This window comes from Panicum virgatum, chromosome 9K (assembly GCF_016808335.1).
Source record: "Panicum virgatum strain AP13 chromosome 9K, P.virgatum_v5, whole genome shotgun sequence".
Classification (NCBI taxonomy): domain Eukaryota; kingdom Viridiplantae; phylum Streptophyta; class Magnoliopsida; order Poales; family Poaceae; genus Panicum; species Panicum virgatum.
This window is the reverse complement of record NC_053144.1, coordinates 14,749,972-14,763,223: the sequence shown is the minus strand read 5'-3', so window position 1 is coordinate 14,763,223 and position 13,252 is coordinate 14,749,972. Positions and strand designations below refer to the sequence as shown.

At 50.0% G+C, this 13,252-nt stretch overlaps 4 protein-coding genes and 1 long non-coding RNA gene across 6 annotated transcripts; 3 read left to right on the top strand and 2 right to left on the bottom strand.

The window, feature by feature from the left end:
* Positions 1-439: 439 nt before the first annotated feature.
* LOC120647742 lies at positions 440-1,384 on the bottom strand. Its single transcript, XM_039924597.1, has one exon. The coding sequence runs from the start codon at positions 1,382-1,384 to the stop codon at positions 440-442; it is 945 nt and encodes a 314-aa protein (XP_039780531.1).
* Positions 1,385-4,776: 3,392 nt separating this feature from the next.
* On the top strand, positions 4,777-5,766 carry LOC120650293 (ethylene-responsive transcription factor ERF110-like). The gene has a single exon (XM_039927357.1). It carries the CDS (start codon positions 4,906-4,908, stop codon positions 5,713-5,715), a length of 810 nt encoding a protein of 269 aa, XP_039783291.1. The 5' UTR covers positions 4,777-4,905; the 3' UTR covers positions 5,716-5,766.
* A 411-nt stretch (positions 5,767-6,177) lies between these two features.
* Positions 6,178-7,009, bottom strand: LOC120650296. 2 transcript variants are annotated; one of them, XR_005665559.1, is made up of 4 exons: positions 6,854-7,009; positions 6,700-6,765; positions 6,405-6,477; positions 6,178-6,305 (listed from the first exon to the last, which is right to left on the bottom strand). It is a non-coding gene; the product is annotated as an uncharacterized LOC120650296 (long non-coding RNA). The 2 variants fall into 2 exon arrangements; XR_005665558.1 differs by lacking the exon at positions 6,854-7,009 and having other exon boundaries at positions 6,700-6,846.
* On the top strand, positions 6,252-6,864 carry LOC120650294. The gene is made up of 2 exons (XM_039927358.1): positions 6,252-6,461; positions 6,631-6,864. The coding sequence occupies exons 1-2, from the start codon at positions 6,341-6,343 to the stop codon at positions 6,831-6,833; spliced, it is 324 nt and encodes a 107-aa protein (XP_039783292.1). The 5' UTR covers positions 6,252-6,340; the 3' UTR covers positions 6,834-6,864.
* Positions 7,010-7,021: 12 nt separating the features above from the next.
* On the top strand, positions 7,022-8,693 carry LOC120647741. The gene is made up of 3 exons (XM_039924596.1): positions 7,022-7,162; positions 7,316-7,855; positions 8,398-8,693. Exons 1-3 carry the CDS (start codon positions 7,120-7,122, stop codon positions 8,691-8,693), a joined length of 879 nt encoding a protein of 292 aa, XP_039780530.1. The 5' UTR covers positions 7,022-7,119.
* Positions 8,694-13,252: the final 4,559 nt, after the last annotated feature.

Here is a 13,252-nt window from a genome sequence, read left to right as displayed (position 1 = left end):
AATATGATCCATATCACGTGCGGCTAATTAATTGCTCGCTCCTGCTAGTGCTAGTTAGGATCATTATATTTATTTGCTAATTTCCCCTTCGTTTCCGCGTTGTCTTTTTTTTTCAAAAAAAAGTCTAAATACTACCCTCAAGTATAGCAAAAATTTGGATAACCCCCCTAAACTATTTTTTTAGTTTAATTAACCCCCTAAATTAAACGATTTGGTTCATTTTATCCCCTAATGCAATTTATCTTTTTTTATATCTCTAAACATAAATTGAATTTTAATTCAAAAATTTGCAGGATGATAGGGGAAATCATAAAGTATGTCTAAATTATGATTTTAGCTTTGCTGCCCACCCTATTATTGCTATGGTGGTAGTGTTCTAGGCTTCTAGCCAGCGATGTTTCATGTTAGGCCAACATGGCAAGGTGCAACCTAATCAGGCTCAATGTTTGATGCTTATTGATGATAATATTTGATGCTTATAGATGGAATTTGTTTTGCTCGTAGCAACGCACCGGCACGATCCTATATAGTTTTGCATCCCGAACGCTAAATACACCTTGCTTCCTTGCGAGTGAGAGACGCCTGCGTCGTCCTCAGGGGCGACTCGGGCGGACCCGAGCACCCCCCGCCGCCGCCGCCCCCTCCCAAGCTCCCCTGCCCTCGCCGCTGCCGGAGCAGCCGCCGAAGTCCGTGCGGCTGCTAGGATGGCGGCGGCGGGGCCCTTCTCCTCCACACCCTTCTCCACGCCGCCGCGGCCGCCGCCCCTCCATGCCGCTGCGCGCCTCCACGCCGCCGTGGACGCCGCCGCTCTGCTCTCATCCTTCTCTCCGGCGCCGCCAGTGCCAGATCCTCCGTGCGGCAACCTCGTTCCAGCGGCGGCAGGTCTGCTCGGCGATGGGGTTTCCCTCCCCAGATCTGGGCGGGCTCCCCTGCCGCCGGGGTCGCTGCAGCCTTCCTCCCATGCCTCTCGGGTCCTGTCCGAGGCCGATCTACGCCATGGGGGTGCGGATCTGGTGCCGTAGGGGGCACATCCCAGCGCCAGGGCCTGCTGCTGCTGTGCCTTGGTTCGGGTGGTCTGCTCCTTGGTGGCATTTTTGGCTGCTGCGTGCTCTGCAGTGTGCCCCGTGTGTGTGTGCTGGTGGTGCCTGCAGTGGGCTTGCCCATCGCCCGCGGGCCCGGACGCCACGGCGGCCTCGTCGTCGAGCGGATGGCCGTGGAAGCGCGGTTTTGCCGCTGCGCTCGCCCCGCGGCTGACGCCGGTGGGCACCACATGGTGTGGCGTCTGTTGCGCTCGATGCGGGCAGATCCACCACCGGTGCTCCTTACCGTGCGTTGGCAGAGCTCCCTGAGGACGGGTGTTCCGAGTTTCGCCGGCGAAAGCCATCTCTGGTTTGCAATAACCAGTGACAACGACGACGCTTGCGGGCGCCGTTCCCCTCCATTGAGGCGTTGTCTTGCGACTCCCGCACCATTTTCATGGTAGCTGGCGCAGTCCAATCTGTGGCAGCTGCTACCGTGCGGCGAATGCTTTGCGCCCGGCGCGCAGGGGGCGTCTTGCCTTCGCACGGTCTGCCAGGGTCCTCGACCAACCATGGAAGCCTTGGGGATCATCTGCTTCTCCGCTGTGCTACACTTTTTGGACCAGATTGATACCGGTTGTTTGCTACTGCTGTGGTTCGGTGAGTGTCTTTCATTGGGCGCCTCTGCTTCGTCGGCGCTCTTCCTGTTGGTGGTGTCATCAAATCTTATGCCATGTGGTGATCCATCTCCTCGACCATTCCCCTACAAGGGTTCCTCCCCGTGTATGGCGTTGGATGGCGAGACATGGAGCCTGGATGTTCTCTTCAAAGGTGTAACCATCCGCTTCAAAAGGAAGGTCGTCGTGTCTGGTAACTTTTGGCTTGCGCGCCTTCCATCACCTTTAGTCCCCATTCCGTTGGCCTGACCCTCAGATGGAGGGTGACAACGGAGCGGCGTAGCTACGAGAGGTGGTGTGGATGCGCAAGGGCCAAGGCGTTATTTAGCAAGTATGTTGTTTCGGTGGAAGCTCAAATTGGCGATCGGCAGTTGTCTTCCTAACCTGTGTCTATGTCTTGTCCTCTGAGTTGCATATTCGTATTTCTCCTCTTCTTTGTTGTGTCCGGTCCAATTGTATTTCCTGCTGAAGATCATGTATTGTTTTGCCTTCCAAAGGCCTATGAATGAAATTCAGGTGGGGATTCTCTCCCCCCGTGACCCTCAAAAAAAAAAAGTTTTGCATCCCGCTCCCGTAGCTACAGTAACTACCTTTGCGAGCGTCCATTCGATCGCTTAGCGCTTCTACATCCGTCCGCCGTCGTTGGTTCCTCCCAGCCCCACGGTCAGAGATGGACCCAGCCCACCACGCGTGTTGCTCCCAGCTGTCAGAGACACGGCATGCCCTTCCTGGCTTCCTGCCACACGGCCACACCGCTGTCGATTCCTCCCTGTTCCCATTTCACCACCCACACGACCTCACACCAAGCAGCCACGGCAGCAGCAACTCCTCTTTCCTCTTCCAAAGCAGCTGCAATCCTTCCATCCGTAGAACCAACACCAGCTGCCCCTCAAATCCCTCTTTGGTGCCGGTCGTCGCCGGCGGCGAGCTACATCCTCATCGTCCGCGGCGCCACCGAACGAACCGCCGCCGCGGCGAGAACAACCTAGCTAATCAGGCAACGCATCTTTGCCCAAGAATGAATCATTGTATTTCACTAATGGTGGCTACCTAGGATTCTGAAGTTTGAAATCTCTGATTAGCTAGGTTGTTTTCGAATTTCAAACATACTTCAAAATCCTAGGTAGCCACCATTAGTGAAATACAATCAACTCCCCCAACAACAAAAAAACGAGCATGTAGTAATAATTTTGGGCCAAGGCCCATGGACTGGCTGTCACGATAGCAGTAGAGGCCGCTGGCCGCGTAGTCGCCAGTTGATCGCGTAGACGCGTCCGCGTAGAAACTCCGTGGTTCCGCCGCGACGTTTGGTTCCTCCGCGACGTACGACGTTTGGACTGGTTTCCTTCCGGCTTCCGCGGTTCCGCCGCCACCGCAGATCGAACTCCGCTCCAGCGGGCGCCGCCGACGTGACGCCGTTCACGTTCACCTGTCCAGCACGACTCCACGAGCCGATCAGCATCAGCCGATGACTCCCCAAGGTAAGTGGCGCTGCAGCAGTTTTACGATCTACTGATCGTCCTCTCCATCTTGACCACTTTTGCAAACTAGCTATTTGTTTTTGTGTATTTCTATTGCATAATTAATTACTACAACTACACTCATGGCTAGCTAGTTATAGACATCCTTTATGCGCCATTAAAAGTTAAAGATTTCTTTCAGTGCCATTAATTCGAAATTATTCTTCCTTTTGTGCTATCATTGTCTTAAAGAAATTAGTCAGTGCTAAGTGCTAAAAAATATTTATCCCTCGGGCCATGTTTGGATCTTTCATTTGAGTTGAACTGGAATCTACTTCATGAACTAGTCTATTTAGCTTCAAATTTGATATTCCAACACTTTCCAAATCTGAAGTAAGGACCTATGCCAAATTCGGAGGGTAAGAAATGGGAAGTGAAATTCATCGCCACCCCTTGGCCCGATCTCATTCACTCGTCTCTCGTGAGTCCTAAGCTCCTTGTGGGCGATCATCACTACACTACTACCGCGAAGCTTCCATTGGCGACCATACTTCAATTAAGATCTAAGATAAAATGTGATTTTTCATTCTTCAAATAAAATCCATTCTGTCAGAACAAACATGCCCTTATCTTTTGTGTACTAGTCACTTTTCACATGACCACATGCCACAAGGACGTACGTAGGTTTAGAAGGATTTGGTCAGGGAAGAATAAAATGTGCCATCGTATAGTGTCTACTCCTTCCATTCTAAATTACAAGTCGCTTTCACTTTTTTTTTACATCCATTTTGCTACGCATCTAGATCTCTAGATACATAGCAAAATGGATGAACCAAAAAAGTCAAAACGACTTATAATTTAGAACAGAGGGAGTATTAGATTGCACATCAAATTGAAAACAATGGCATTGGAAAGAGAACAAAATACTCTAATGCCATTGTTTTTAATTTTATAAGTTAAAGCGACTTATAATCTGGAACGTAGGAAGTACAAATTAATGAGGGTGAAGTGATTTTGTATTTTTGGATGGACGACGGTGTTGGCATATAGGGGGAGGAAAACCAGCAAAGAAAACTAAATCGGTGATATTATAGCCTATATATTTTTTAAAAGGTACATAAGGAACTATATTATAGTTTTGGATAATATAGAAATAATTTCCTCAATTAAAAAAACACGGTTCCTTCCCCCTGGGCCACGTATATATATATAGGAAAATCCTGACCGAAGCAAAGGTTACGTGAGCAGTCTGACGTCAGAGTCTATTTTTCGCCAAGAGAACAGATGTTTTTCCTCTATCCATCGAACTGGAGATATGGCTCTTCGACATCACGCAGAGGCCTTTTGTTCCCGTCTGAGGTTTCTTCCAAACAACCCAGAAGAAAAGTCCAAACGGGCAAGTGCAGATCCGTCAGCCCGTGCAGGTGCAATGCAGATAGATGATGACGACAGCCATGCCAGCGAGGGTGCAACACATCATCGTCGTATCCTTAGTCGCCAAGACTCTGCGTTTGCCCCATGTCGGTTCCTCGATTTGTTTATAGAATTGCAATGTTATTAGTAGCTTCAAGAAGAGAAGAGGATCTGTTGCAGCAGCTGCTAATGGCAGCAGGCCTAATCCAAGTTGGCTTCCCCGCGTGACGACGACGACGCTGCTCGTGCTCCCTCCCTCTCTCTCTGCTTTTCTCAGAGAGAATGGTGGATGAGCTATAAAACCTGGAGCGTTCGATCGTGATGCCATGAGGCTTTATGCTTGGAAAAGAAAAGATCATCAATCCCAATGCAGAAGCAGACACCGACGACGTCCACGTCGACGTCGACGACGATGTGCTGCACGGAGGAGTCGCTGGCGGTGGGGACGGCGGCGATCGTGTCGGCGCTCACGCACGTCGTGGCCAGCGGCCGCTTGTCATGCCACCGTCGTGGTACCGCGCGGACGGCAGCAGCAGCAGCGCCGCTTACCACTACCAGCACGGGCACCTCGTCGCGTTCGCGGGGGTGGCGGCGCCGACACCGACGCCAGCAGCCCCCGCGGCGGCGCAGCGGAAGTACCGCGGCGTGAGGCGGCGGCCGTGGGGGAAGTGGGCGGCGGAGATCCGGGACCCGCACAAGGCGGCGCGGAAGTGGCTGGGGACGTTCGCCACCGCCGAGGACGACGCCGCCGCGCTCCGGTTCCGCGGCGGCCGCGCCAAGCTCAACTTCCCCGACGACGCCGCTGCGCGCCGCGCCAGGGACGCCGAGGCGGCCTCCGCCGCCGCCAGGGCCGGCCCGCCCGCCGCGCTGCTCGAGTCGCAGCAGGCCGCCGCAGGCGACGACGACGTGGCCGATTACCTCGACTACTCGAGGATCCTGGAAGCCGCCGAGCCCAGCGGCATCGTGGACGGGCTCTTCGGTGGCCACGGCAACGGACGCTTCCTCGGCTCGTGGAGCATTGGCACGTCGCCGCCGTCAGAAGGCTCCGGCGCCGAACTTGCCGGTGCCTCCTCCGCTCCTCTGTTCCACCAGACTGATGGCGGGAAGCAGAGCAGCAATAATAGTGCCGCCTTTTTTTGGAATTAGTTGACCCTTTTTTGGGAATTAGTTCACCATTTCTGGGTTTTCTTTTTCTTAGTAATACTCCCTCTGTTCCGTTTTATAAGTCGTTCCGACTAGTTTCGGAGAGATTAAGAAAACCAACAAAAAGTCCATTATACCCCTCATTTTCAAAATCAAAAACCATCCAGCTGTACACGCGCATGTGCCACCTAGCCCTCCCTCCCATGATCCACACGCACGCAAGCGAACAATTTAAAATTTGAACCCGTCGGCCACCCTCCGTGATCCACGCACGCAAGCACGCTGTGATTCTCCCGCAGATCGCTGCTGCGGCCAGCCGGCGGGCCCTCCCGCCGATCGCTGCGGCTAGCCCTCGTGCTGCTGCCAGCCGGCGGGCCCTCCCACCTATCGCTGCGGCCAGCCAGTCGGCCATGCTCTGCAGCAAGCAACTCCCTCCTGGGCTCCGGGCGCAGTGAGTTCTCCAGCAAGCAGCCATTTCCTGCGCATCTCCGACAAGCAAGGAGCTCTCCGCCATCTCCAACAAGCAAGCAGATCCTCTGCATCTCACCAAGCAGTCCTCGTGGCCAGCTACTCTGCCCTCGTCTTCAACATATCTGCAGCAATAAGTTGTTCAATTACATAGGCATACATGGCAACAAGCGTTCTGGACCTCAACTCTGCCCCTCCAGAACAATTGGATGGTGAATTAGTACCTGCTGAAGGTGAGAACGCAGCTGGCAAGGAAGGCGATGCTCCCATTCAAGCTGCAGGTACATGCTTCATACTCTATTTGGAGCAGCAACAGAACTGATTAGAGATTTAGAGTACTTAAAAGTGAAGCTAACACATACTAAATTAATGAAGATTTTAACAATGTTGATATATCTGTTCATGTTGATTTGATTAAATTAAATAATTGTCTTGTCTCTGTTTTTGTAGGTGTTCCTCTAGCAACACGTTTTTCCCTAGACATCAACTCTACTCCAGAATTAGTTGATGAAATCGTACCTGGAGATGAGGCTATAGGCAACGAGGAAATTGATGCTATGGCTCAGGATGAAGAAGACATTGTCCCTGCTCAAGATGAAGAAGACAATGCTCCCATTGAAGCTGCAGGTACAACATACGTATTGAAAAATTGACATGCAAAAGGATTGGTTACCTTGCTAAAAAAATGTGATGATTCCCTTTATGCATACTTATAGCTGACAACAGAATGCCACTAATGATTCATACAGAATTAACCATGTTGAAATGACTAGAGCAGACACTGATATATTTGATTGAATCTAATTGTCTTGTCTCATTATTGTTCTTGTAGCCGTTGATCGGGCAACACCTTTTTTCCTAGACATCAATTGTACTCCTCTAGAAGAATTAGTTGATGAAATCATAACTAGAGGAAGCGAGGCTGGAGAAATCGATGCTATGGCTCAGGATGAAGAAGCCAATGGCCACACTGAGGCTGCAGGTACAACATGAACTTATAAGATTCATGAGATTTTTGAATTACCTTATTGTTACTCATAAATGCAATATATACATTTGTTATATTTTTAATTTGATGTGCATACAGAAACTTGCTGGTTTATAATTGTATTACTCCTCATTGTTTTCCTTTCAGGTGTAGAACAACCACTAAGGTTAAGGAACTGGCTAACAGATGCCCAGAGATATGCTGCTTACACATCATTGCATGCAAAGAGTACAAGGGGGAAATTACCAAAGACTGCAACTAAGGAAGTCGCCGCATTCTTTCATACACACATTCGAGTTATTCAAAAGATTTGGAAGACTGCAAGAGAGCAGATTGCACTTGGGCTAGAAGTTGATGTGTCCAACAAGAAAACTGGCCGATGTGGTCGCAAGCCAGCCGAAATTGATGTCTCCCGGATCACCGCAATTCCACTAAATAGAAGATCCACCTTAAGGTCACTGGCTAAGTCACTAGATGTCGGTATTTCGACATTGCCCAGAAAATTCAAGTTAGGTTTGTTAAGGCGCCACTCCAATACATTGAAGCCACATTTGAAAGAGAGCAACAAGAGAGAAAGGCTCCAATTTTGCATTTCAATGTTAGATCAGACAAGTCTTGGGGATGCGGAACCTAGATTCATTGACATGCAAAATATACTTCACATGGATGAGAAATGGCTCCTTCGGTGTCGCCGGCGAGGACGTGCGCGGCGACGAGGCCGTGGAAGGAGCGCGGGCCAGGGGAGAGCCCTGCGGCGACCATGTCATAGATGGTATTGGCCACGCCAGCGGCGTCGGCGGCACGCGCGCTCCGCCAGCTGCTCCAGGAAGGCCAGGCGCAGGCCCTTCTCCACCGCCCCAGCGGCCGCAGACCGGTCCCCGCCGGCGCCCCCGCCCTCGGGTGCACGGCGCCTCCGCGTGCGGCGGCGCTCGGCGACCGCAGCTGCCGTAGGATGAGGCGGGCGGCGGCCGTAGTACCCGCTGCGCCCGCCCATGGCGTCCATCGCGAGCAGCATCTGCGGGTTCCGCCCCACGGAGGCCTCGACCTGGGGCACCGGGTCCGGCTCCGCATCGGCAGCGTAGCAGGGTGCGCATCGCGAGGCCTCGGAGCGGGCTGGGGAGGAGCCCAGCGAGACGCGGGCCGCGGCCTCCCCGATTCAGGAGAGCGGGATCGGGATCGGGATCTGGATCTATAGAAAGAAAGATAAGTTCTTTTCTTGCCACGAACAGATCGAGATGCGATGGAGCACCTTGTAGAGCTCAGGGATGCCGCCGTCGTAGATCGCCTCGCCAAATGTGTTGTCGCTGCTGCTACTCTCCATCCCGGCGGTCTTCCTCCTCCTGCCACGCCTCATCCCGCCGCGGACGCTCCCGGCCATCACAGACGCCGACGAGAGGACCTCGCGCTCTTCCGCCGCGCCGTCCTCCTCTTCACCGCGCCCGCGTCCACGGCCTCCGACGCCCGCCTTGCCAAGAACAGATCGAGAGGAGGAAGAGAGCGCTACGCGGCGGCGGCGGCGATCTGAGAGTGGAGATTGCCGAGAGGCTATTTTAGGAAAATATGAAAGCCAAATGAATTGGCTCTGCTAGGACGACTTATAAATCGGCAAAAGTTACGGTCGCCGGGACGACTTATAAAACGGAACAGAGGGAGTAGTATACTTCTAAAAGAACAGCAGTCGGGTTTAGTAGCCTACTAGGTGATTTGTATAGCCTATTTGATATGATAGGCTAGGTAGTTCATTCATGATTGCACAACCGTGCTAATCATAGAAATTTGTTATATTGATTCAATTATCATGTTATAGAGAGTAATCTTTCATGTATAATTATCTTTCAAACTTGGAATAAATATTTGTAAATAAATAAATAAATGTAATTGTGAGGACAGTAACACTAGCTATATATTCACAGCAAATCTCTTCATCCCTCTACAAGAAGAAACGCACCATTGCAAATTGCAGGGGCTTGCCATATTTCTCTATTATTTTTATATAGAATTCTTGTATCGTAAATAGCCCTCAATAACGGACCATGCTCACCTAATTCACTCACAAGATGCCAAAAAAGCAACTGACAAGCTAAATGCCAAAGCGTCGTGGGCTCATTCACTATGTGGATGTCATGTAGCCCTTTTGTTCTCTCGACTTTAGAATCATAACCCTTCTACCAAAATGCCAAGAGGCAATTATGATTCCATAGTTAAATGTGAGGTTCAAAATTTTACAAAAGTAGTGACAAGTAAGATAAATAATGGCTTAGAAGGTACTCCCTACATTCCAAATTATAAGAGCCTGTTTACTTCCCATGCATACCCAAAATATTTTGGGTACTGGTACTGTAGCATTTTTTGTTTGTATTTGGTAATTATTATCCCACCATGAACTAACTAGGCTCAAAAGATTCGTCTCGGACTTTTCAGCCAAACTGTGTAATTAGTTTTTTTGTTTACCTACATTTAATGCTCCATGAACGCGTCAAAAGATTCGATGTGATGGGTACTGTAGCACTTTTTGGGTTCACTTTTTGGGTTTGCATGGGAACTAAACACCCTCTAAGTCGCTTTGATTTTTTTGTACATTCATTTTGCTATGCATCTAAACGACTAATAATTTGGAACGGATGGAGTAATACAACCCTCCTAAACAACCTTCCTTCAAAGTTGATGCATTTTAGAGCGAGTGATGATTTTTACAATACAAGAAATAGTCCATATGAATTGAATAGGGAAGAACTCAAACGAAATAATTTTAAAGCTGGTTTTGAGAAGCATATGACAAATGTAAAATGGACATTTCTCCTCCAAACACTAAGGATGAAAGGATTCACACTTTTTCTTGGGAGTGTTATTTTGAAAGTGAACAATAATGTTGGACATTATTTTCAAACCAAAAAAGTCCTATGGTATGGTAATCCACTTTCACCTGTTTTTTAAGTATAGTCGGGGATATTTTAGCTGCCATATCATCTATAGAGGGTAAAGAGGATGGTCAAAATCAAGGCTTGATTCCCTATTTGGTGGATGGTAGCCTCTTAATTTTGCAATATGCCAGTAATTCTATGTTTTTACTGTATCAGAAAAAGGAGAAAAAACACATTTTTCTACGAAATCGCGTATTTCTTCATCACAAAATAAGTTTTACCTCACATTTCAAAAAAAAAAAAGAATCCCAACAAATATATAACACAAAAATATGAATATTTGTGATACTATATAAGTATAATATTTGTGATACCAGACAAGTATCACTAGATTAATAACGTTATATATCGAAGTATTTTTAATAATAAATAGTAAACCTATTTTTATGTATCGCTACTATTTCTTTAGGAAAAAGGAGAATAAAAACACATTTTTCTATGAAATCACATGTTTCTTCATCCCAAAATAAATTTTATATTTTTCTATGAAATCACATATTTCTTCATCCCAAAATAAATTTTACCTCACATTTCAAAAAATCAAATAATCTCAACAAATATATAATACAAATATGAATATTTGTGATACTATATAAGTTTAATATTTGTGATACCAGGCAAGTATCACTAGATTAATCATGTCATATATTGGAGTATTTTTAATAGTAAATAGTAAACCTATTTTTATGTATCGCTACTATTTCTTTTGGGAAAAAAGAGAATAAAAATACATTTTTCTATGAAATCACGTGTTTCTTCATCCCAAAATAAATTTTATATTTTTCTATGAAATCACGTATTTCTTCATCCCAAAATAAATTTTATATTCCAAATCACAAATATACATATATAAATTTTATATTCCAAATACACATATTTCTTTCAATTTGTAGTATTTGAGGATAATTCATGCCAATTTAGACAACTATTTTTTGGTTTTAATCACTTGGTTGTGGCTTCTGCTTCTTCCCATAATCCCAAGTCAACACCGAGTCCTTCAACTCAAACACCTGCAAGTACACGAGGACATGAAATCAGCTGTGGTTAAGATAGGAACACAATATGAAATTACTGAAAGAAACATCTAAATCATCCAATCACCTACCAATTAGATCATGATAAATCTACTCACCAAAGGAGGACACGCTCTAGTAAGCAATGCCTAATAGGTATTCAAGTTGTAGATGGGCGTGAACCTGAGTGCTCCTCGTAGAACTCCTGGGTCTCCTGGTAGTCCTGGTCGTCGTTCTTCTCTTCAGTAGTAGGACTTATTCATAATTACGAATTACTATAGGGGGCCAAAGTGCAAAAATGCACAAAACTACCCAAATAAGATCCAACTCACAACAAAACCTACTCTAATGCATAGATTATGATCTTGGAAGAATTATGAAACTGGTTTCATAATTTTCGGAGCTCCAGTTGATTTATTATAAATTTTTGAAGCTTAAAATAATTTTTGGAATTAATAAAAGGTTTTCGGAAAATAAAAACACATAGGCTGACACGTGGCAGCACTAGAGAGTGCCACGTGTCCTACTGACGTCAGCACGGGTCCGCCAAATGCTGATGTCATCATGGCCTCTGATGACGTCAGTGTTGACCTGGTCAATGTTGACCAAGTCAACAGGTCAACTGGGTCCACGTCCGTGTGAGGTCCACATGTCAGTGGCACTGTGTCACTGACAAGTGGGTCCCACGTGTCAGGTCTGGGTAAAAGAAAAAGAAAAGGGGCAAGGGGGTGTAAACGGGCGCAAAGAGATTGGGCCGGTTCGGAGGCCCATCATCTCGGCTTGGCTCAGCCTGGTCCGCGGCTCGGTTACGTGTGCTGGCTCGGGTTTGCGGCTTAACGGGCTGGTTTACTGGCGGCCCAGAAACTTGGCTCGGCTTGGTCTTTGGCTGGCAGGCCGGCTCGCTTAACTTGGTGTCTGGGCCCGCGGGGCATTGGCGGCCCACTCCTTCTCTTCCCTTTTCTTCTCTTCTTTTCTCCTTCTCCTTCTCTCTCTGGCTTGTGGAGCCCGGTCGTCAGCGGCTTGCCTCTTCGTGCCGTGGGGGCAGATCAAGTCGACGGCGGCGAGGTCTTCGAGCGGCGAGTGTTTCCCGGCGGCGATGACGGCGACACGTGCCTCCTACTCCTTCGGCTGGGTCAGGGTGAGGTCAAGGCGGGGCTCGGCTCAGTCCTGGATCGCACGCGCGCGACACTGGCGGACCAGTTCGCGGCGGCGGCGAGGGCGTGGTTCGGGGCAGAGGAGTCTGCCGCGGCGCGCCAAGGGGGCGCGACGGCGAGCAGAGTGGCCTCGGAGGCCAGGGCAGGGATCCGGCAGTGGCGGCGGCGGCGGCCAGGAGGTGCTCGTGGGACATCGGCTTCCCGAGCCCGTGGCGACGAGGCAACTACGGTGGTGAGGCCAACCTAGGCATAGCAGAGCAAGATCTAGGCGGGAAAACGAGCTAGGCCGTGGCGAGGCGGTGGGTCAAGCCCAAACGACGAAGGTCCTCCTGCGGCGAGGGTCAGTGACGCAGCGACGAGGAAGGGCAGGCCAAGGTGGAGCAGAACAGAGCAAGGCTCGGCTCGCCGCGACACGACGTCGCGGGCGAGCTTGTCTCCAGCAGACGCGGCGACAAGACGGCAGTGATGGCTGTGGGTGTGCGAGCGTGGTGCGGTGGGGCGGCGTTGGGGGCGGCGTCGGCGTAGCATGGCCACGACGGCGGGAACCCGGCGAGGAAGGCGAGAACGACAGGGTTCAAGGTGGCTAGGCGAGACCAGGCAAGCGAGGTGGCTCAGCGGGAGCGGGGCGTGTCCACGCGGGCTCCGCGTGCGGCACGACCGTGGCGCGGGCCAGGGCGAGATGGGCGCGTGCGGTGGCGTTCCGGTGAGCACGGGTGGTCGCCGGTGCGGGTGCGTGCGCACGCCGAGGTGTGGCCACAGCGTGGTGCAGGTGTGTGCGAGGGTCAGGCACGGCCAACGGACGGCGGTGCTAAGGTAGAACCAGGGTGGAGCAGAGCAGGGGCATGGTCCTGGACTGGCAGAAGAAATGGCGGCCTAGGGATCGAACGCGGCGAGGCGGCGTTCGTACGCTCGTTCGCGCGGCCATCGCGCATGGCACAGCCGTGGCGAGGCTAGGCGGCGTAGGGGCGAGGCTGGCGGTGGCGAAGCAGCCGTCGG